Consider the following 16,363-nt stretch of genomic DNA (forward strand, 5'->3'; position numbering starts at 1 on the left):
GATTAAAGCTATACTGCCTTTCAGATTTTTCAAGTGTAGGCCATAAAAAGAATTTTCCCCGACACCCAATGATTTTTGTTTAGTGGACTGAAAGCTACCGAATTCAAATCACAGCCTTCCAATTTTATTCGTTTTTTTAACAGAACAATTAATGAATTGAGAGCCGCGTGGCCCTAAAGGCCTCTGCATGCTCTTGCGACAAGGCTTTCGCAGATAGCTTTTCGCAGACAGTTGTAATTTATCGTTGAGCGGGGAGTAATAGGCGTGCGCGATGTTATTCACCGCCACAACGCAAGGGGGCGCAAAGTCGCTAGGAGTAGTTGGTGGGTGTGGTTAGTGGAGTGTTTATCCTCCGGTTACTTATAATGACTAGAACTTTTTTTTTTTATAATGACTAGAACTGGAGTCGTATAGATGTATGTACTTCCTCAATCAACCGCTCTTCGTGCTGCTCCATCTTCGCTCGTGTTTTTAAAAATGCCGGTCATGAAAACAAACCAAACCGGGAAAGTAGGGAAGCGGAAGTGCGTGTACAGCGGATGTAGAGTGGACCAATCAGAGCCCTCTTGTCTTTGACGCTGTCTGCGAGGCTTCTGCGGTGGTCACAATTTTTGGGAGGTGCGCGCAGAGCGTCTGCGAAGGTGGGGGGGCTACGCAGACACTGTCTGCGACGCTATCTGCGAGGACTGCGTTGTCAGCATAAATTGGCCGTAAATCCTCCACTATTTTTTCCTGCTTCACCATGACCCAATTCAAGATACTATGTCATGCATCACGTGGTGGGCTTTCCCCGTTCGCACAAAGCATTATGGGATACAAATTTGAAACAGGAGAGGAAAATGGCAGACGTGAGTGTGCGAATGAAACGTGAAAAACCGACTACAGTAACGGAAAGCGAAAAGAAAAAAGATGGAAAGGAAATGCAGGACCAAATTAATAAATAAATATCGGCGGTCACCGAGCACCTCGGTGTGATCAGCTGTTCGTTTAGCGACAGAACGATGGAACCGTCAGTGCACGGTCAGAGGTAAACCTGCGCATGCGCGCACACACGGACTTCGTCTGTCTGCTTGACTGCGTGAAGCGAGTGATTTCATGCATGTTATTTGCTCGGGAATCCCCTCAGATTAAGTAACTTTCCAGAAATAAACATGTATCACAATGACTAAATTTCACCGATTTTATGAAATCTTTCATACTGTTCTAACTTTTTTCTGATTCGGGGTTGTACTCTTATTAGACAACGTGTGCTCAGTCTATCTACTTTCTCTTCCAAACATATTTTAGGAAAAATAATGATAAAGTAAATAATTCTCCTTCATTACACCTGCGACTGAGTCTATAACATGCCCACTGGTGACGTATTATAGACGTGTCGACAAAATGAGCTACAATATATTAGCCCATTGGAGCTCAAAACTAAAAGCGGGTGGGGTCACTCTGTCATCACGTGACACGACTGTCTCTGATTGGCTACATGAACCTACAGCAGTGGGCTCCTTACAGTTAGCACACAGCCTCACGCTTCATATCATTGACTACGTTTACATGCACATCCAAATCGAGCTGCTGTCAGTAACCGAGCTGAAGGTCCCAGCAGGGTGCCAGAGAAATCCAATCCTACATGCACACAATGAAATCGGGCTATTGTGTGAGGTGCATTGTGCACCCGAGCCACAGGTGGCGCTACACGCCCCATCGTGTTGGTACACTTCCGGTTGTCGTCATGAAGAAGAGCTATTCAAGAGTATAAACAAAGTTATCAGTTCCGTGTTCTCCATTGCGCGTTTTTCTCCCGTCCGTGAATTTTAATATATTCAACTCCTTAAGCTGAATGAGCATGAACTCTGTCTCCTCATTGCTCCAGAAGTGCACGTTTCTGCTTGCCTGTGGCAGTGGGGGCGTGGTCAAGCGCCGATCTGTGACAGGAGGGCGGAGCCAGGGAAGGTGAGTGGCAGAACGACGGTACACCTGACGGTAATTAACCTGTGTTTGTGTGTCTTCCCAGTAACCGCGCCCTATTTAAGGAGGCAGAGGGGGAGAGCTCATCCCGGGACTAGAACACAGCGCGCGCGTGCTTCTCTCAAGAATAAAAGTAGGCTGTTAAACTGAAAAGTCTGACAATAAAAAGCCTATTAGTACCAGAAGCTTTGTCCTGCCGTCCTCTGTGCTCCACCCACACTTCAGAGAGCTCTACATCGCCATTTTCTCTTCTTCGTTTGTTCCTCCTGACCTCTTCTGCTGCTCGCTACTACTGTTGTCATGCCGACCGAGGCTGTTGTGTTTCCCGCTTGTGGTCTCGTCACTCGTCACTTCCGGAAGTAGCTCGACAACTAGCTCGATAGGGTTTACATGCACAAAGTAGCTCGGCAGAAATCGCATAAACTAGGTCGTGTAGCTCGATTCCGAGAAATCAAGTTCGCTTCAATTTCAGCCGAATTAAGGTGTATACATGGCATTTTGAACTTCGATTTCAGTCGAGCAACGGCAGAAATTCGATTCTCTCTATGTGCATGTAAACGTAGTGATTGTGTGTGTTTTTTTTTTTTTTTTTTAATTAACGCCGCTAGTGGGGCTGATACACTCGTTTTCCAAAAAAAAAAAATCACAAATAATCCACTTTAAAATGTTCAAGATAATGTGGCTACCCAAAATATGAAACCTCATATATATTTTTTTAACCTTTGAAAGACAGGAAGGGCTTCGCCATTGATGGAGCCGCACCTGAATTTTAGTACACTTATTATTTCACAAATGACTAACCAGAACTTGAAGGATGTACCTTCTGGCCTTGTTTTACAGCCTGTAGAATAACTTCAACCACCGTTGTGGTTTTCCCCGTCCCTGGTGGTCCATGTATAATAGCGACATCTTTCTGAGAGAGTGCGAACGACACAGCCTCCTGCTGAGAGGCGTCTAATCCATTATTGATCCACTCTAAAGCATCTGGGCATGCAAAGTCAAAAAACAAATTCAGTTTTCACATCGTACGAGACGTCGTCTGAATCTGTTCAGAGGTCTTAAAATGTTCACTTACTCTGCTGTGACAGCGTTACAGGTTCAGAGTAACCAAAAAGGACGCCGATTAGGTGAGCGGCAGGACCACTTCTGTACCCGTTCAAAGAGTTTAAAGCACTGAAAACAAATAGGAAAATGATTTTCATTTATCAGAGTGTGACTCTCAATGACTGACAGAAAGCACTGGTGGAACCAGCCATGGTCAAAAAAACCTTACTGAGTCAATCGTTTATAAGTTACATCATTTGCAAGCTTCATAATGTTGTAGAGTCCATCGCTTTCCAGACTGAGGCCGTCATGCGTTTCGTCAAATGCAACCGTTATTGATGCCTGCGTCACACGGGTCACCACACCTGAGCAAAGCTGATTAGGTTGGCTGCATCCTTCTGATTCGTAAAGACCCACAATGTCACCTGGAACAAGAGCCAACAGACCGATTATGCTAGCCACAAAATTTAGTAAGCTATGGTACCATTCAGCAGGAAATGTAAGACATTACTGATTACAGATCTTCATCAGGATGAAAACTTTTTCATAAATTAAAGTGATGAACCAATGAGTATTGGTCTAGGGACTCATACTGGCTTAAAATGCTGAACCAGTATCATGTAGTATTTTAAAGCTATACTGCCTTTCTGATTTTTCCAAGCATAGGTCATAAAAAGAATTTTCTCCGACACCCAATTATTTTTGTTTAGTGGACTGAAAGCTACTGAATTTGAATCAGACTTCCAATTTTATTCATTTTTTTAAAATAAAACAATTAATGAATTTAGGGCCACGCGGCCCTAATTTCTCCGCTGTTTTTTCCTGCTTCACAATGACGCAATACAAGATACTACAATCATGCATCACGTGGTGGGCTTTCCCTGTTCGCACAAGGCATTGTGGGATGGGTTGTTTTACAATCAGGGTACGCAAGCTAAAAATCACATTTAACACTTATCTTCAATATCAAAAGGCTTGACTAAATAAACTTGGTTGTTTATTGTAGCCCTGTGATAGCTCTATTTACCATGCAAAAAAAAATTTGGTGATACCGTTATTTTTGGTGAATGTATGGCAATATGTGTCATATTTAGCAAAATTACTCGTGTCATTTAGAAAAAGTGCTTTTTTGACCACAGGTAGCTCCAAAAGGGATGCACTTAAATCATTCTTTATACCATAAAACACATATTTGGTTCCATATCATTGGAAACATAGTTAAGTTTTAATGTTGAATGCCAGTAAGTTTTCAGACTATTTTGATCAAATTAGTATGCAACTGTGTCAAAAAATGTCCTCTCCGAGACAGCTAATTTTTCAATATAAAATAACATATCTAAAATGATTATTTTCATCCTAAAATGTGGTCAAGATATTGGGACATAAATATTAGACACGACTAACACAAAGCTTACAGCCTTATATTTAAAAGCACTATGGAAGTAGTGGATTCTGAATTGTCAAAAAAAAAAAAAAGTCCTCTCCGAGAATCACTTCATTTGTTTCTCCCATCTTATAGCAGATTACACAAAACTACCATATACACACGTCAAAAAATTACCTGAAATCTGTTCTTTAACTTGTCCTTCACTTAAAAACTGGTACAAGAACCAGTTTGAATCAATTTGAATTTTGGACCCCTGTGACACAAACTTTGTCCCCTGATTGTAAAACAACCCAGATACAAATTTGAAACAGGAGAGAAAAACGGAGGACACGAATGGAACGTGAAAGACCGACTACAGTAATGGAAAGCGAGAAGAAAAGACATTATGTTGTGAAGGAAAGGAAACGCGGCGGCACGGTGGTGTAGTGGTTAGCGCTGTCGCCTCACAGCAAGAAGGTCCTGGGTTCGAGCCCCGGGGCCAGCGAGGGCCTTCCTGTGTGGAGTTTGCATGTTCTCCCCGTGTCCGCGTGGGTTTCCTCCGGGTGCTCCGGTTTCCCCCACAGTCCAAAGACATGCAGGTTAGGTTAACTGGTGACTCTAAATTGAGCGTAGGTGTGAATGTGAGTGTGAATGGTTGTCTGTGTCTATGTGTCAGCCCTGTGATGACCTGGCGACTTGTCCAGGGTGTACCCCGCCTTTCGCCCGTAGTCAGCTGGGATAGGCTCCAGCTTGCCTGCGACCCTGTAGAAGGATAAAGCGGCTAGAGATAATGAGGAAAGGAAACGCAGGACCAAACTAATAAATATCAGCAGTCAGCGAGCACCTCGGCGTGATCAGCTGTTCGTTTAGCGACAGAATGATGGAACTGTCAGTGCACGGTCAGAGGTAAACCTGCGCATGCGCGCACACACGGACTTCCTCTGTCTGCTTGACTGCGCGAAGCGAGTGATTTCATGCACATTATTTGCTCGGGAACCCTATCAAATAACTTGCCTGGGTTTTTTAGGTATTACAGAAATAAACATACATCACGACGACCAAATTTCAGAGGGAGCTAAATTTCACCGATTTTATGAAATCGAAAGGCCATCTACTTTTAAATTAAAGTGATGAACCAATGAGTATTGGTTTATCTAGGGACTCATACTGGCTTGAAATGCTGAATCAGTATTGTGTCATATTTACAATATTTCCATTCAGTCCATTGACATTTTATGATAGAACAGAATAGAATGCCTTTATTGTCATTACATCGTATACAACGTATTTCGGAGTGCAACTCCAGTCAGGTGCCATTAGTACAGGGAAAAAAAAAAAAAACCCCACAACCTCCACCCATTCATTCACAATGTACCATACAATAGCAACAATACAAAACAAAAAAATTAATAATAACGATTATGTAAAAATGTACTGATTTTGTGCCATGTTCATGACCAAGAGCCTGGACGCAAACACATGAACTGTATCTTCAAGCATATCTCCACTACAATGGTGATATCTGCCATAACCTAACGAAGCCTGCAGATACAGTAATTGGCTTGGTTTCCAAAGTTATGTCAGTATCAGGAACCTGCTGATACCTAGCATTCGTCTTGCATTTTAAGCTAAGCACATAGGCTGTCCTACCTTTAGCTAGCTAGCTAGTTTCATAATAAGCTACCAGCTGCCATGCCATCTTCTATTAGCAGTTGCTGGGGTGAGCCAGTCTACTGCAAGGGAGGACTAATGAAGCAGAGGCACGGTGGTGTAGTGGTTAGTGCTGTCGCCTCACAGCAAGAAGGTCCTGGGTTCGAGCCCCGTGGCCGGCGAGGGCCTTTCTGTGCGGAGTTTGCATGTTCTCCCCGTGTCTGTGTGGGTTTCCTCCGGGTGCTCCGGTTTCCCCCACAGTCCAAAGACATGCAGGTTAGGTTAACTGGTAGCTCTAAATTGACTGTAGGTGTGAATGGTTGTTTGTCTCTATGTGTCAGCCCTGCCAGCGACTTGTCCAGGGTGTATCCCGTCTCTTGCCCATAGTCAGCTGGGATAGGTTTCCCCGGTTTCCCCCACAGTCCAAAGTTAGGTTAATATGGGACGGCCTTGGGCTGAAGTGGCGGCACGCAGGTATGCAGCGGCTTTGCTTTCCTACGATGAACTAAATTTCGTTGTACATTTGTGGAGTGACAATAAAGGCTTTCTATTCTATTCGGAGGTGGGGCCAAGTCATTCTTTTGCAAGTTACAAATAAGTTTTAAGTCTTGGAATTCAAAACCCACATTACAAGTCAATAACTGATGCCCCTTTCCCACCAAAGCAGTTCCAGGGCTGGTTCGGGGCCAGTGCTTAGTTTGGAACCGGGTTTTCTGTTTCCACTGACAAAGAACTGGCTCTGGGGCCAGAAAAACCGGTTCCAGGCTAGCACCAACTCTCTGCTGGGCCAGAGGAAAGAACCGCTTACGTCAGCTGGGGGGGGGGGGGGGGGGGGGGGGGGGGGGGAGTTGTTAAAACCAACAACAATAACAAGACCGCGAAAGATCGCCATTTTTAAGCGACGCGAAGCAGCAGCTGTACAAACGCAAAGTCATCCATTATTATTATTATTGCTGTTGTTGCTGCTGCTTCTTCCGTGTTGTTTTTGCTTCGATATTCGCGCCAAGGTTTATGCAAACGTAGCGACGTAACTGACGTATACAGCAACGTAATGACATGGCTTCCCTTAGCACCGCGAGCTATGGAAAAGCAAACTGGTTCTCAGCTGGCTCACAAGTTGAACGAGTTGTGAACCAGCACCAGCCCCGAACCAGCCCTGGAACTGATTTGGTGGAAAAGGGGTATGAGAGGTTCAAGTCAACTTACAAGTCATTAAGTTTAGCGTCCTAAACAAGGCATAACGTGTGCTTTACCAAATTTAAGGCCAGAGTAATAATTAGTATCGTAAATTTACACAAATCATGCAGGATTTTTAAAAGTGGTGTTCATCACTTTCAAGACAAATTTTTATAACTCAATGGAAAAGTTGAGAGATGCATAAATGTGATTTTTAAAATGTTCTATTTCAGTTCATTTTCAAATAAGATGAGGTGTAAACGTCATCTCAGATTGTTTTTACTAAGTGTACCCATCTATCTCAGGTCAATTCTAGTTCAGGTTCAGCTTTGCAAATGCCGAACAAACTCTAAAAGTCGTTGCTTTTGCATCCGATTTTCTTAAACCACAGGTTCGAGAAATGCTGCAAACAACAATCTTTGCAGGTGAAGGCACATGGCTACTACAAAGTGCCTCTGCCATCGGGGAAGGAACAGTCCTTCAACCTTTGGCGCTGTCTAGTGCAAGCTGATTAGCTGTCTGGGTGAAAACTGACCTTGGAGATGAAGACTGGTGGTGATTTGCTGAAAATAATTGTTTGCTGGGAAGAAAAATAGTTGATTCACTGCACACTTTTAAATGTATAAATATTAATCTTTGGTTCTGCAAAGGTATCAAGTACAGGGTGTTTCAAAAAATTTTATATTTCACACTCTAATAACTTTGCCAAGTCTCGTTCAATTGACCTCAAATTTTAACAGCATGTGTGGAAACAGGTCAAAATTTTATGTTTAATGTTTTTTGTTTTCATCTTTTTAGGTATAGAAATGCCATTCGCTGGAAAAGAAAAGGCGTTTTGTGTGTTAGAGTACGCTCGAACACAGTCAAACAAGACTGCAGCGTGCATTTATGAGAGAATTCTCTAAAAATGCACCAACTGCAATGCAGATTTGGACACGGCACAAAAAGTTCAAAGAGGAAGGCCGTCTGTGCGTCCGTGTGTCAGGCGGCGTGCATACTGAAAATTTGTGAAATCGTTCACGGAATCCACATACCTTTGAATTTCTCATTCAAATTTTGTGGAATAAATCTTATATCGCTCAACATTAAGCCTGTTCAGTTTCGTTTACCTAGACTATGTACTTTCTGGGATATTTACATCTCAAATAATATCATCATTTGAAACACCCTGTATTTTCAAGTCAAAGGGCTCAAGTCTAAGTGAAGTCACAAATCAAGGACGTCAAAGCCAAAGTCAAGTCACAAGTCTTCTATGATTTTATTTTTTCCGCGGTCCGGTTTCCATCAAATCCTGCGCTCTGATTGGCTGGCGAGCGGGTCCATATCCTACGGTACAGACCCCAGTTATGGACCTCTGGCGACTCGCTCGTTCACAACAACAACAAACATAGTAGCAATTTTTTTAAAAGATTTATTTATAAGATTATCAAAAATCTTATAAATTTTTGCCAGCATTTCTCAGCATAATAGCATTAATTTTACAGCATGGATAGCGATAACGACAGTGTTCACAGCAAAAGTGAGTTTTACTACCCTGAGGAAGAAGAAATAAAAGAAAACATTTCAGGAGAAAGCTACAAACCTCTAACTGTTGCTAACGCCGAGCAAAAACATGGCTGAATCCTGAATGACTCAATTTTGTATAAATAGGGGACTACATAGGTGGCAAAATGTGTTTTTTTTTTCCTGCCATGGAAGTGCACTTGTATACCGAGGAGGAAGCAATTTGCGTTACGGCCATGAATGAGGATTCAGAATAGCATTAATTTTACAGCATATATAGCGATAACGACAGTGTTCACAGCGAAAGCGAGTTTTACTACCCCGAGAAAGACAAAATAAAAACATTTCAGGAGAAAGCTAAAAACCTCTAACTTGCTAAGGCCGAGCAAAAACATGGCTGAATCCTGAATGACTCCTATTTGTATAAATAGGGGACTACATAGGTGGCAAAATGCAGTTTTTTTTTTTCCTGCCATGGAAGTGCACTTGTATACCGAGGAGGAAGCAATTTGCATTACAGCCATGAATGAGGATTCAAAATGGCGGCTCGGCTCGGTTTCCCCTTTCGGGCGCTCTCGTTTTCTGTTAGAATTTGGTAAAGAAAAAAATAAATATATGTTATTTACCAGCTTAAGGTCGGTCCGTATGGTGAAATACCGTGACCTCGGCCTTGAATACTGACCTCAGCCCAGAGGGCCTCGCTCAGTACTTTCAAGACCTCGGTCACGGTATTTCACCATACGGACCTCCCAGCTGGTAAATAACATATAGAGCTGAAAGTCAGCAAATTTGTGACTCGAGCCCAAGTTATGTTGCTTGAGTCCCCAACACTGCAATGAAGTCTTTCTATATGAGTGATTCCACGCTTATGGGTACTGAAATGGGGACATGAACTTATTTTTAAAAATTCACCTAAAACCATTTCTTTTTTTTTACCATCAGGTCACAAAACATGTAATCTTTAATGAATGATATGTTAAAAGATAACTTTAATTTTCTGAGATGTAATAAAAACATATTTATATGCCAAAGTCAGAACGTAACAGAAGTGTTGTGGACATATATATTCTCAATTTTAACAATGTAGAATTACTTTTTGAAACGTAGGAAGGTGATGTTTTAGCAAATATAATTAATAAACATGTGTAGTAGAATAAACATACACATTCTTTCAATAAGATTAACATGGTATATAGCTAGATCGTAATTAATTTGTAACAGACGCGAGATGGACAATCGTAACAGAAGTAATGTAACAGACATCATTTTGGAACTCATAGGCTTGACTTTGGCATATAAATATGTTTTTATTACATCTCAGAAAATTAAAGTTATCTTTTAACATATCATTCATTAAAGATTACATGTTTTGTGACCTGATGGTAAAAAAAGAAATGGTTTTAGGTGAATTTTTAAAAATAAGTTCATGTCCCCATTTCAGTACCCATAAGCGTGGAATCACTCGTACAGAATCAGAAAGACTCACAAATCAATTTAGAGATCAGTGCGGCAAATTCCCCTTCAAAACATTTCAAACACTGTTAATATTGTGTACAAGGCCTCACCCGGTCCAAAACCATGACTGGGAAGAACTGAAGGGCCGATACTTTTCCGAGGCTCAAATGACACCAGGAGTCTGCCATGCATTCCTGTCCTCTGGCTTCCAATTTGAAGTTTCAGCAAGCATACTCCTTTCTGTTGTAGATTTTTTAGTGAAAGAGTCTTTTGCCATGCCCTGACAACAAAGCATTACACACACACACACACCACCAAATAATTGTTAATAAACCTCCAGGTACCATGAAGTCTCTTAGAAGGAAAGGTCTGCAGGAGAACAGTTATTCACAACACTGACCGCCTTGATTACCTCGTTTCTTCTATCTCAGCTTCTCTCTCCTCTTGCAAGAGTTCAAGGGTCTTGGAAACGAAACTTTCAACCTCCATTTCTGTGACTGACACACAGACAACACGATAGCATGGTCAAAGAGATTACCCTGATTCTTTCATCATCTTTTTTGTAGACATTATATATTATAGACATTGTTTATTATCAATAGATGTTTAGATTATAGATATTGTATAATATAGACGGCGGCACGGTGGTGTAGTGGTTAGCGCTGTCGCCTCACAGCAAGAAGGTCCTGGGTTCGAGCCCCGTGGCCGGCGAGGGCCTTTCTGTGCGGAGTTTGCATGTTCTCCCCGTGTCCGCGTGGGTTTCCTCCGGGTGCTCCGGTTTCCCCCACAGTCCAAAGACATGCAGGTTAGGTTAACTGGTGACTCTAAATTGACCGTAGGTGTGAATGTGAGTGTGAATGGTTGTCTGTGTCTATGTGTCAGCCCTGTGATGACCTGGCAACTTGTCCAGGGTGTACCCCGCCTTTCGCCCGTAGTCAGCTGGGATAGGCTCCAGCTTGCCTGCGACCCTGTAGAAGGATAAAGCGGCTAGAGATAATGAGATGAGATAATATAGACATATTAAACATATTGTACATAATATAGGTATTATATGTTATGTATGTTGTATATAATAGTTATTGTCAACTGCATATTTATTTATATTGTCTAACGTCTATATTGAACCATGTCTATAATGTCCACATTGTACATTACATATATATTATATGGACACGAGTATTTTACTGGGAAATATGGCACACGTATTTTTCATAAGAACTACATCCAGGACACAGATAACTAAAACTGTGACAGAAATCTCTATATATCACTTGTGAGGAAATCAATGAATTATTTTGATACGTTTGGGTAATTTTTGTTTGTGAATGTGTCGATATAATACAACCCCAATTCCAAAAAAGTTGGGACGCTGTGCAAACTGTAAATAACGTGATCATTTGCAAATCATGGAAAGCCTATATTTCGTTGAAAATAGTACAAAGACAACATGTCAAATGTTGAAACAGAAAAATATATGCTCATTTTGAATTTGATGTCACCTTTTATCACAGATTTATTTTAATGTGGTATGTCTATTGTTTGTCTGTCTATATGTCTTTGGTATGTTTTGAGGAGATGTGCAATATGGACCACTCGAGTTTCCCCCTGGGGGATAATAAAGTTTACCTTGACCTTGGCAACACGTTTCAAAAAAGTTGGGACATCAACATGTTTACCACTGTGTCGCATCACCTCTACTTTTAACAACACTCTGTAAACGTTTGGGAACTGAGGAGACCAATTGCTGTAGTTTTGAAAGAGAAACGTTGTCCCATTCTTGCCTGATATACAATTTCAGTTGCTCAACAGTTCGGGGTCTCCTTTGCCGTGTTTTAGGTTTCATAATGCACCAAATGTTTGACAACCCCGATTCCAAAAAAGTTGGGACAACGTACAAATTGTAAATAAAAATGGAATGCAATAATTTACAAATCTCAAAAACTGATATTGTATTCACAATAGAACATAGACAACATATGTCAAAAGTGAGACATTTTGAAATTTCATGCCAAATATTGGCTCATTTGAAATTTCATGACAGCAACACATCTCAAAAAAGTTGGGACAGGGGCAATAAGAGGCTGGAAAAGTTAAAGGTACAAAAAAGGAACAGCTGGAGGACCAAATTGCAACTCATTAGGTCAATTGGCAATAGGTCATTAACATGACTGGGTATAAAAAGAGCATCTTGGAGTGGCAGCAGCTCTCAGAAGTAAAGATGGGAAGAGGATCACCAATCCCCCTAATTCTGCGCCGACAAATAGTGGAGCAATATCAGAAAGGAGTTCGACAGTGTAAAATTGCAAAGAGTTTGAACATATCATCATCTACAGTGCATATCATCATCAAAAGATTCAGAGAATCTGGAAGAATCTCTGTGCGTAAGGGTCAAGGCCGGAAAACCATACTGGGTGCCCGTGATCTTCGGGCCCTTAGACGGCACTGCATCACATACAGGCATGCTTCTGTATTGGGAATCACAAAATGGGCTCAGGAATATTTCCAGAGAACATTATCTGTGAACACAATTCACCGTGCCATCCGCCATTGCCAGCTAAAACTCTATAGTTCAAAGAAGAAGCCGTATCTAAACACGATCCAGAAGTGCAGACGTCTTCTCTGGGCCAAGGCTCATTTAAAATGGACTGTGGCAAAGTGGAAAACTGTTCTGTGGTCAGATGAATCAAAATTTGAAGTTCTTTATGGAAATCAGGGACGCCGTGTCATTTGGACTAAAGCCTAGGTCACAACTGGCTGTACGCGCTCCAACGGCCGGTCTACGTGCAAAAAACGCAAGAAACGCATGGAGGGCGTGTGTGAAACGCACGGAGGGCGCGCGTGTGACGTGCTGATTTTCGAGCCGTAGACTGGCCGCAGAGGTTCTTTGTCATGTCAAACTCACTCTACGGGCGCTTACGTTTTTTCAGGTTGCAAGACAAACTTACGGCCAACGTGCGTCTTTCTCCATGAACAAAAAAAACACAGTAATTTGGGAAATGCCAAAAATCGCATGGCCAAAAAAATCGTACGTCCGGTTGTGATCTAGGCTTTAAGAGGAGAAGGACAACTCAAGTTGTTATCAGTGCTCAGTTCAGAAGCCTGCATCTCTGATGGTATGGGGTTGCATTAGGCCAAAAAAAAAAAAAAAAAAGTGTGTTTTTCCGGTTACCCGACCGACCCTAACCCGTACCGCCCGACCCTAAACTTTTTTTTCCCAGTCGCGACTTTTACATATAACCCAACCGCGTGAACCGGAAGTTTTTGTCACTCACTGGGAAAATCAGGGCTTTCCACAAGCGCCGGCTGCCGCCATACAGCCGACTACACAATTAAGTCCAGCCGGCTACTTTAATGACTATTATTTTTGTAGCCCACAGGCTCTAAATATTAATTTTCGATTTTAATAAAATTAAATGTTTATCTAACGGACTGACAATAATGTCAAACTGAACCGCACTCATTTAAGTTGTGATTCGCGCTGTTTGTACCGATAATAACCACAAATTCCCCGCCGACTTCGTTGATCAGGGGAGAGTAACTCATCCGCGGCCCCGACATGCGGTGTGCGCGCGCACTCGGCGGAGGCAGTAGTGTGTCGGGGCCGTCGGAGGGAACAGAAGCAGAGAGAATGCTTATATTGTCTTTCACCTAGAGACATGATTCAAACTTTAAAACGGAGACAAAATTCTCCTGTGTGGATCTGGCATTCAACTTTTTTGCTGGGTTCTATACTTTTTGATCAGTCACAGATCAAACACCATGAGCACATCTGGAGAAATTCAGGCTTTATAATGGGTGTCTATGGCGTTACACACCAGCGGCGCTCAGGAGTTTAGAGTGTAGGCAGCTTGAAAAAAAAAAGCTCTAACTTTCTCATTTAAACTGTTTTCTCAGCCACAATTTTCACTCTACACACACAATTTTCTCAAAGGTTGTAGTCACACTTGTCTTGATTCACAGAATGTGTCTACCTGAGCGATAGGATTTACAGTTTTTGAATGAGAAGCCTGAAAGTAAGGAGAGGACAGCCGCGCTGCCCCATAGACTCACATTATAAACGTGGCAGCGCTTTTACTGCAAAATCAGAAAGGTCACTTGTTTTTAACTCGCTCTAGTGTCCACATATTTTACACTAGGGACAAAAAAATTACATTAATGTGTTCATGGGAGCCTTGTAGCACTCAATGTGAAAGAATTTTGTGAATAGCTCCTTTCGTTTCCATGTAAATCAGCGTTGTTCGAGGAGAGGGAACTCTGAGAAAAAGCGCTCTTTGCTTGTTATATTGTGTCTTTTCCCTGCACCGTTACCAAGGCGACGAGCTGCACTCAGGGAGCAGAGAGGGGCGGGGCTGCTCTCTCTCTCTCTCATGGTGTATTGAGCTGTTATATTTACAGAAAAATTCATGTTAAAAGGTGTCTCATGCTGCATCAGATTCATCAGAAGGTGGTAACTCAGGTGACCTGCAAAGAAATTCATTATATTTTGTGAAATTATTCCTGTCTAAATATAGGTTATGGCAGCCATCTTGAAAAAAAAAATTCAGAAAAAAAAATGCCTGCCTACTGACCCTAGTTTTGAAATCTCCCTAACCGGAAACACACATATTTTTTTTGGCCTTAGTGCGTGTGGCATGGGCAGTTTACACATCTGGAAAGACACCATCAATGCTGAAAGGTACAGTGGTGCTTGAAAGTTTGTGAACCCTTTAGAATTTTCTATATTTCTGCATAAATATGACCTAAAACATCATCAGATTTTCACACAAGTCCTAAAAGTAGATAAAGAGAACCCAGTTAAAGAAATGAGACACAAATATTATTCTTGGTAATTTATTTATTGAGGAAAATGATCCAGTATTACATACCTGTGAGTGGCAAAAGTATGTGAACCTTTGCTTTCAGTATCTGGTGTGACCCCCTTGTGCAGCAATAACTGCAACTAAGCGTTTCCGGTAGCTGTTGATCAGTCCTGCACACCGGCTTGGAGGAATTTTAGCCCGTTCCTCCGTACAGAACAGCTTCAACTCTGGGATGTTGGTGGGTTTCCTTACATGAACTGCTCACTTCAGGTTCTTCCACAACATTTTGATTGGATTAAGGTCAGGACTTGACTTGGCCATTCCAAAACATTAACTTTATTCTTCTTTAACCATTCTTTGGTAGAACGATTTGTGTGCTTAGGGCCGTTGTCCGGCTGCATGACCCACCTTCTCTTGAGATTCAGTTCATGGACAGATATCCTGACATTTTCCTTTAGAATTCGCTGGTATAATTCAGAATTCATTGTTCCATCAATGATGGCAAGCCGTCCTGGCCCAGATGCAGCAAAACAGGCCCAAACCATGATACTACCACCACCATGTTTCACAGATGGGATAAGGTTCTTATGCTGGAATGTAGCGTTTTCCTTTCTCCAAACATAACGCTTCTCATTTAAACCAAAAAGTTCTATTTGGGTCTCATCCATCCACAAAACATTTTTCCAATAGCTTTCTGGCTTGTCCACGTGATCTTTAGCAAACTGCAGACGAGCAGCAATGTTCTTTTTGGAGAGCAGTGGCTTTCTCCTTGCAACCCTGCCATGCACACCATTGTTGTTCAGTGTTCTCCTGATGGTGGACTCATGAACATTAGCCAATGTGAGAGAGGCCTTCAGTTGCTTAGAAGCAGTGGTGGCTGGTAGTCTTTCAAACAGGGGAGGCTGGTCGGTTACGATATTTCCAGATTTTAAAAGAAAAAAAAAAAACACATCAATTTTGCCCATACTCTTGCCTCTGATCTGGCTGATTGTTGGCAGGGTCATAAACTGTGAAATAACAGGTTCTTTTGGCCCATTAGCCTACTGTCCAATATACATGATGGTGGTGTTGGGGGGGTATATTTTAACATTTTATATTTTAAAATTGTGGCATGTTGTTTAAAAATTGAACATTATTGAAAGCAGCTCTTTGTCAGGAACCTCAGCAGTAACAGCAGAGTGTTCTGGAATAGGCACAAGCACTGACCTTGGGGAGCCAAACAGAGCTGGGTGCCACACATTTCATTCAATGACACTTTCCCTATATTTTACTTATTTTGACTGAGAAATGTTTTATTGACAATTTTGATAACCCTTCACTTTTAATCCAGGTCTGTAGTGTGAAATGTTCTCAGCTGTGTTTTTGTTTAAAAATGTTTTCCAAATTGTAGCTGTGTTTAATTCATATC

General features: G+C 41.8%; 1 protein-coding gene across 2 annotated transcripts in view; it reads right to left on the reverse strand.

The window, feature by feature from the left end:
- The window catches only part of ighmbp2 (immunoglobulin mu DNA binding protein 2), a 38,088-nt gene that overhangs the window by 18,065 nt on the left and 3,660 nt on the right, over positions 1-16,363 (reverse strand). Inside the window, exons 2-6 of one of the 2 annotated variants that reach the window (XM_060923900.1) lie at positions 10,569-10,653; positions 10,267-10,436; positions 3,236-3,431; positions 3,038-3,135; positions 2,783-2,946 (exon numbers count right to left, since the gene is read on the reverse strand). In XM_060923900.1, coding sequence (XP_060779883.1) covers positions 2,783-2,946; positions 3,038-3,135; positions 3,236-3,431; positions 10,267-10,436; positions 10,569-10,645 — 705 coding nt within the window. In that variant the 5' untranslated portion in view covers positions 10,646-10,653. Of the gene's footprint in view, positions 1-2,782; positions 2,947-3,037; positions 3,136-3,235; positions 3,432-10,266; positions 10,437-10,568; positions 10,654-16,363 lie in introns of those variants that run through there. The other variant, XM_060923901.1, reaches the window with a different exon arrangement.

Source organism: Neoarius graeffei, chromosome 6 (genome assembly GCF_027579695.1).
Source record: "Neoarius graeffei isolate fNeoGra1 chromosome 6, fNeoGra1.pri, whole genome shotgun sequence".
In the NCBI taxonomy this organism is placed as follows: domain Eukaryota; kingdom Metazoa; phylum Chordata; class Actinopteri; order Siluriformes; family Ariidae; genus Neoarius; species Neoarius graeffei.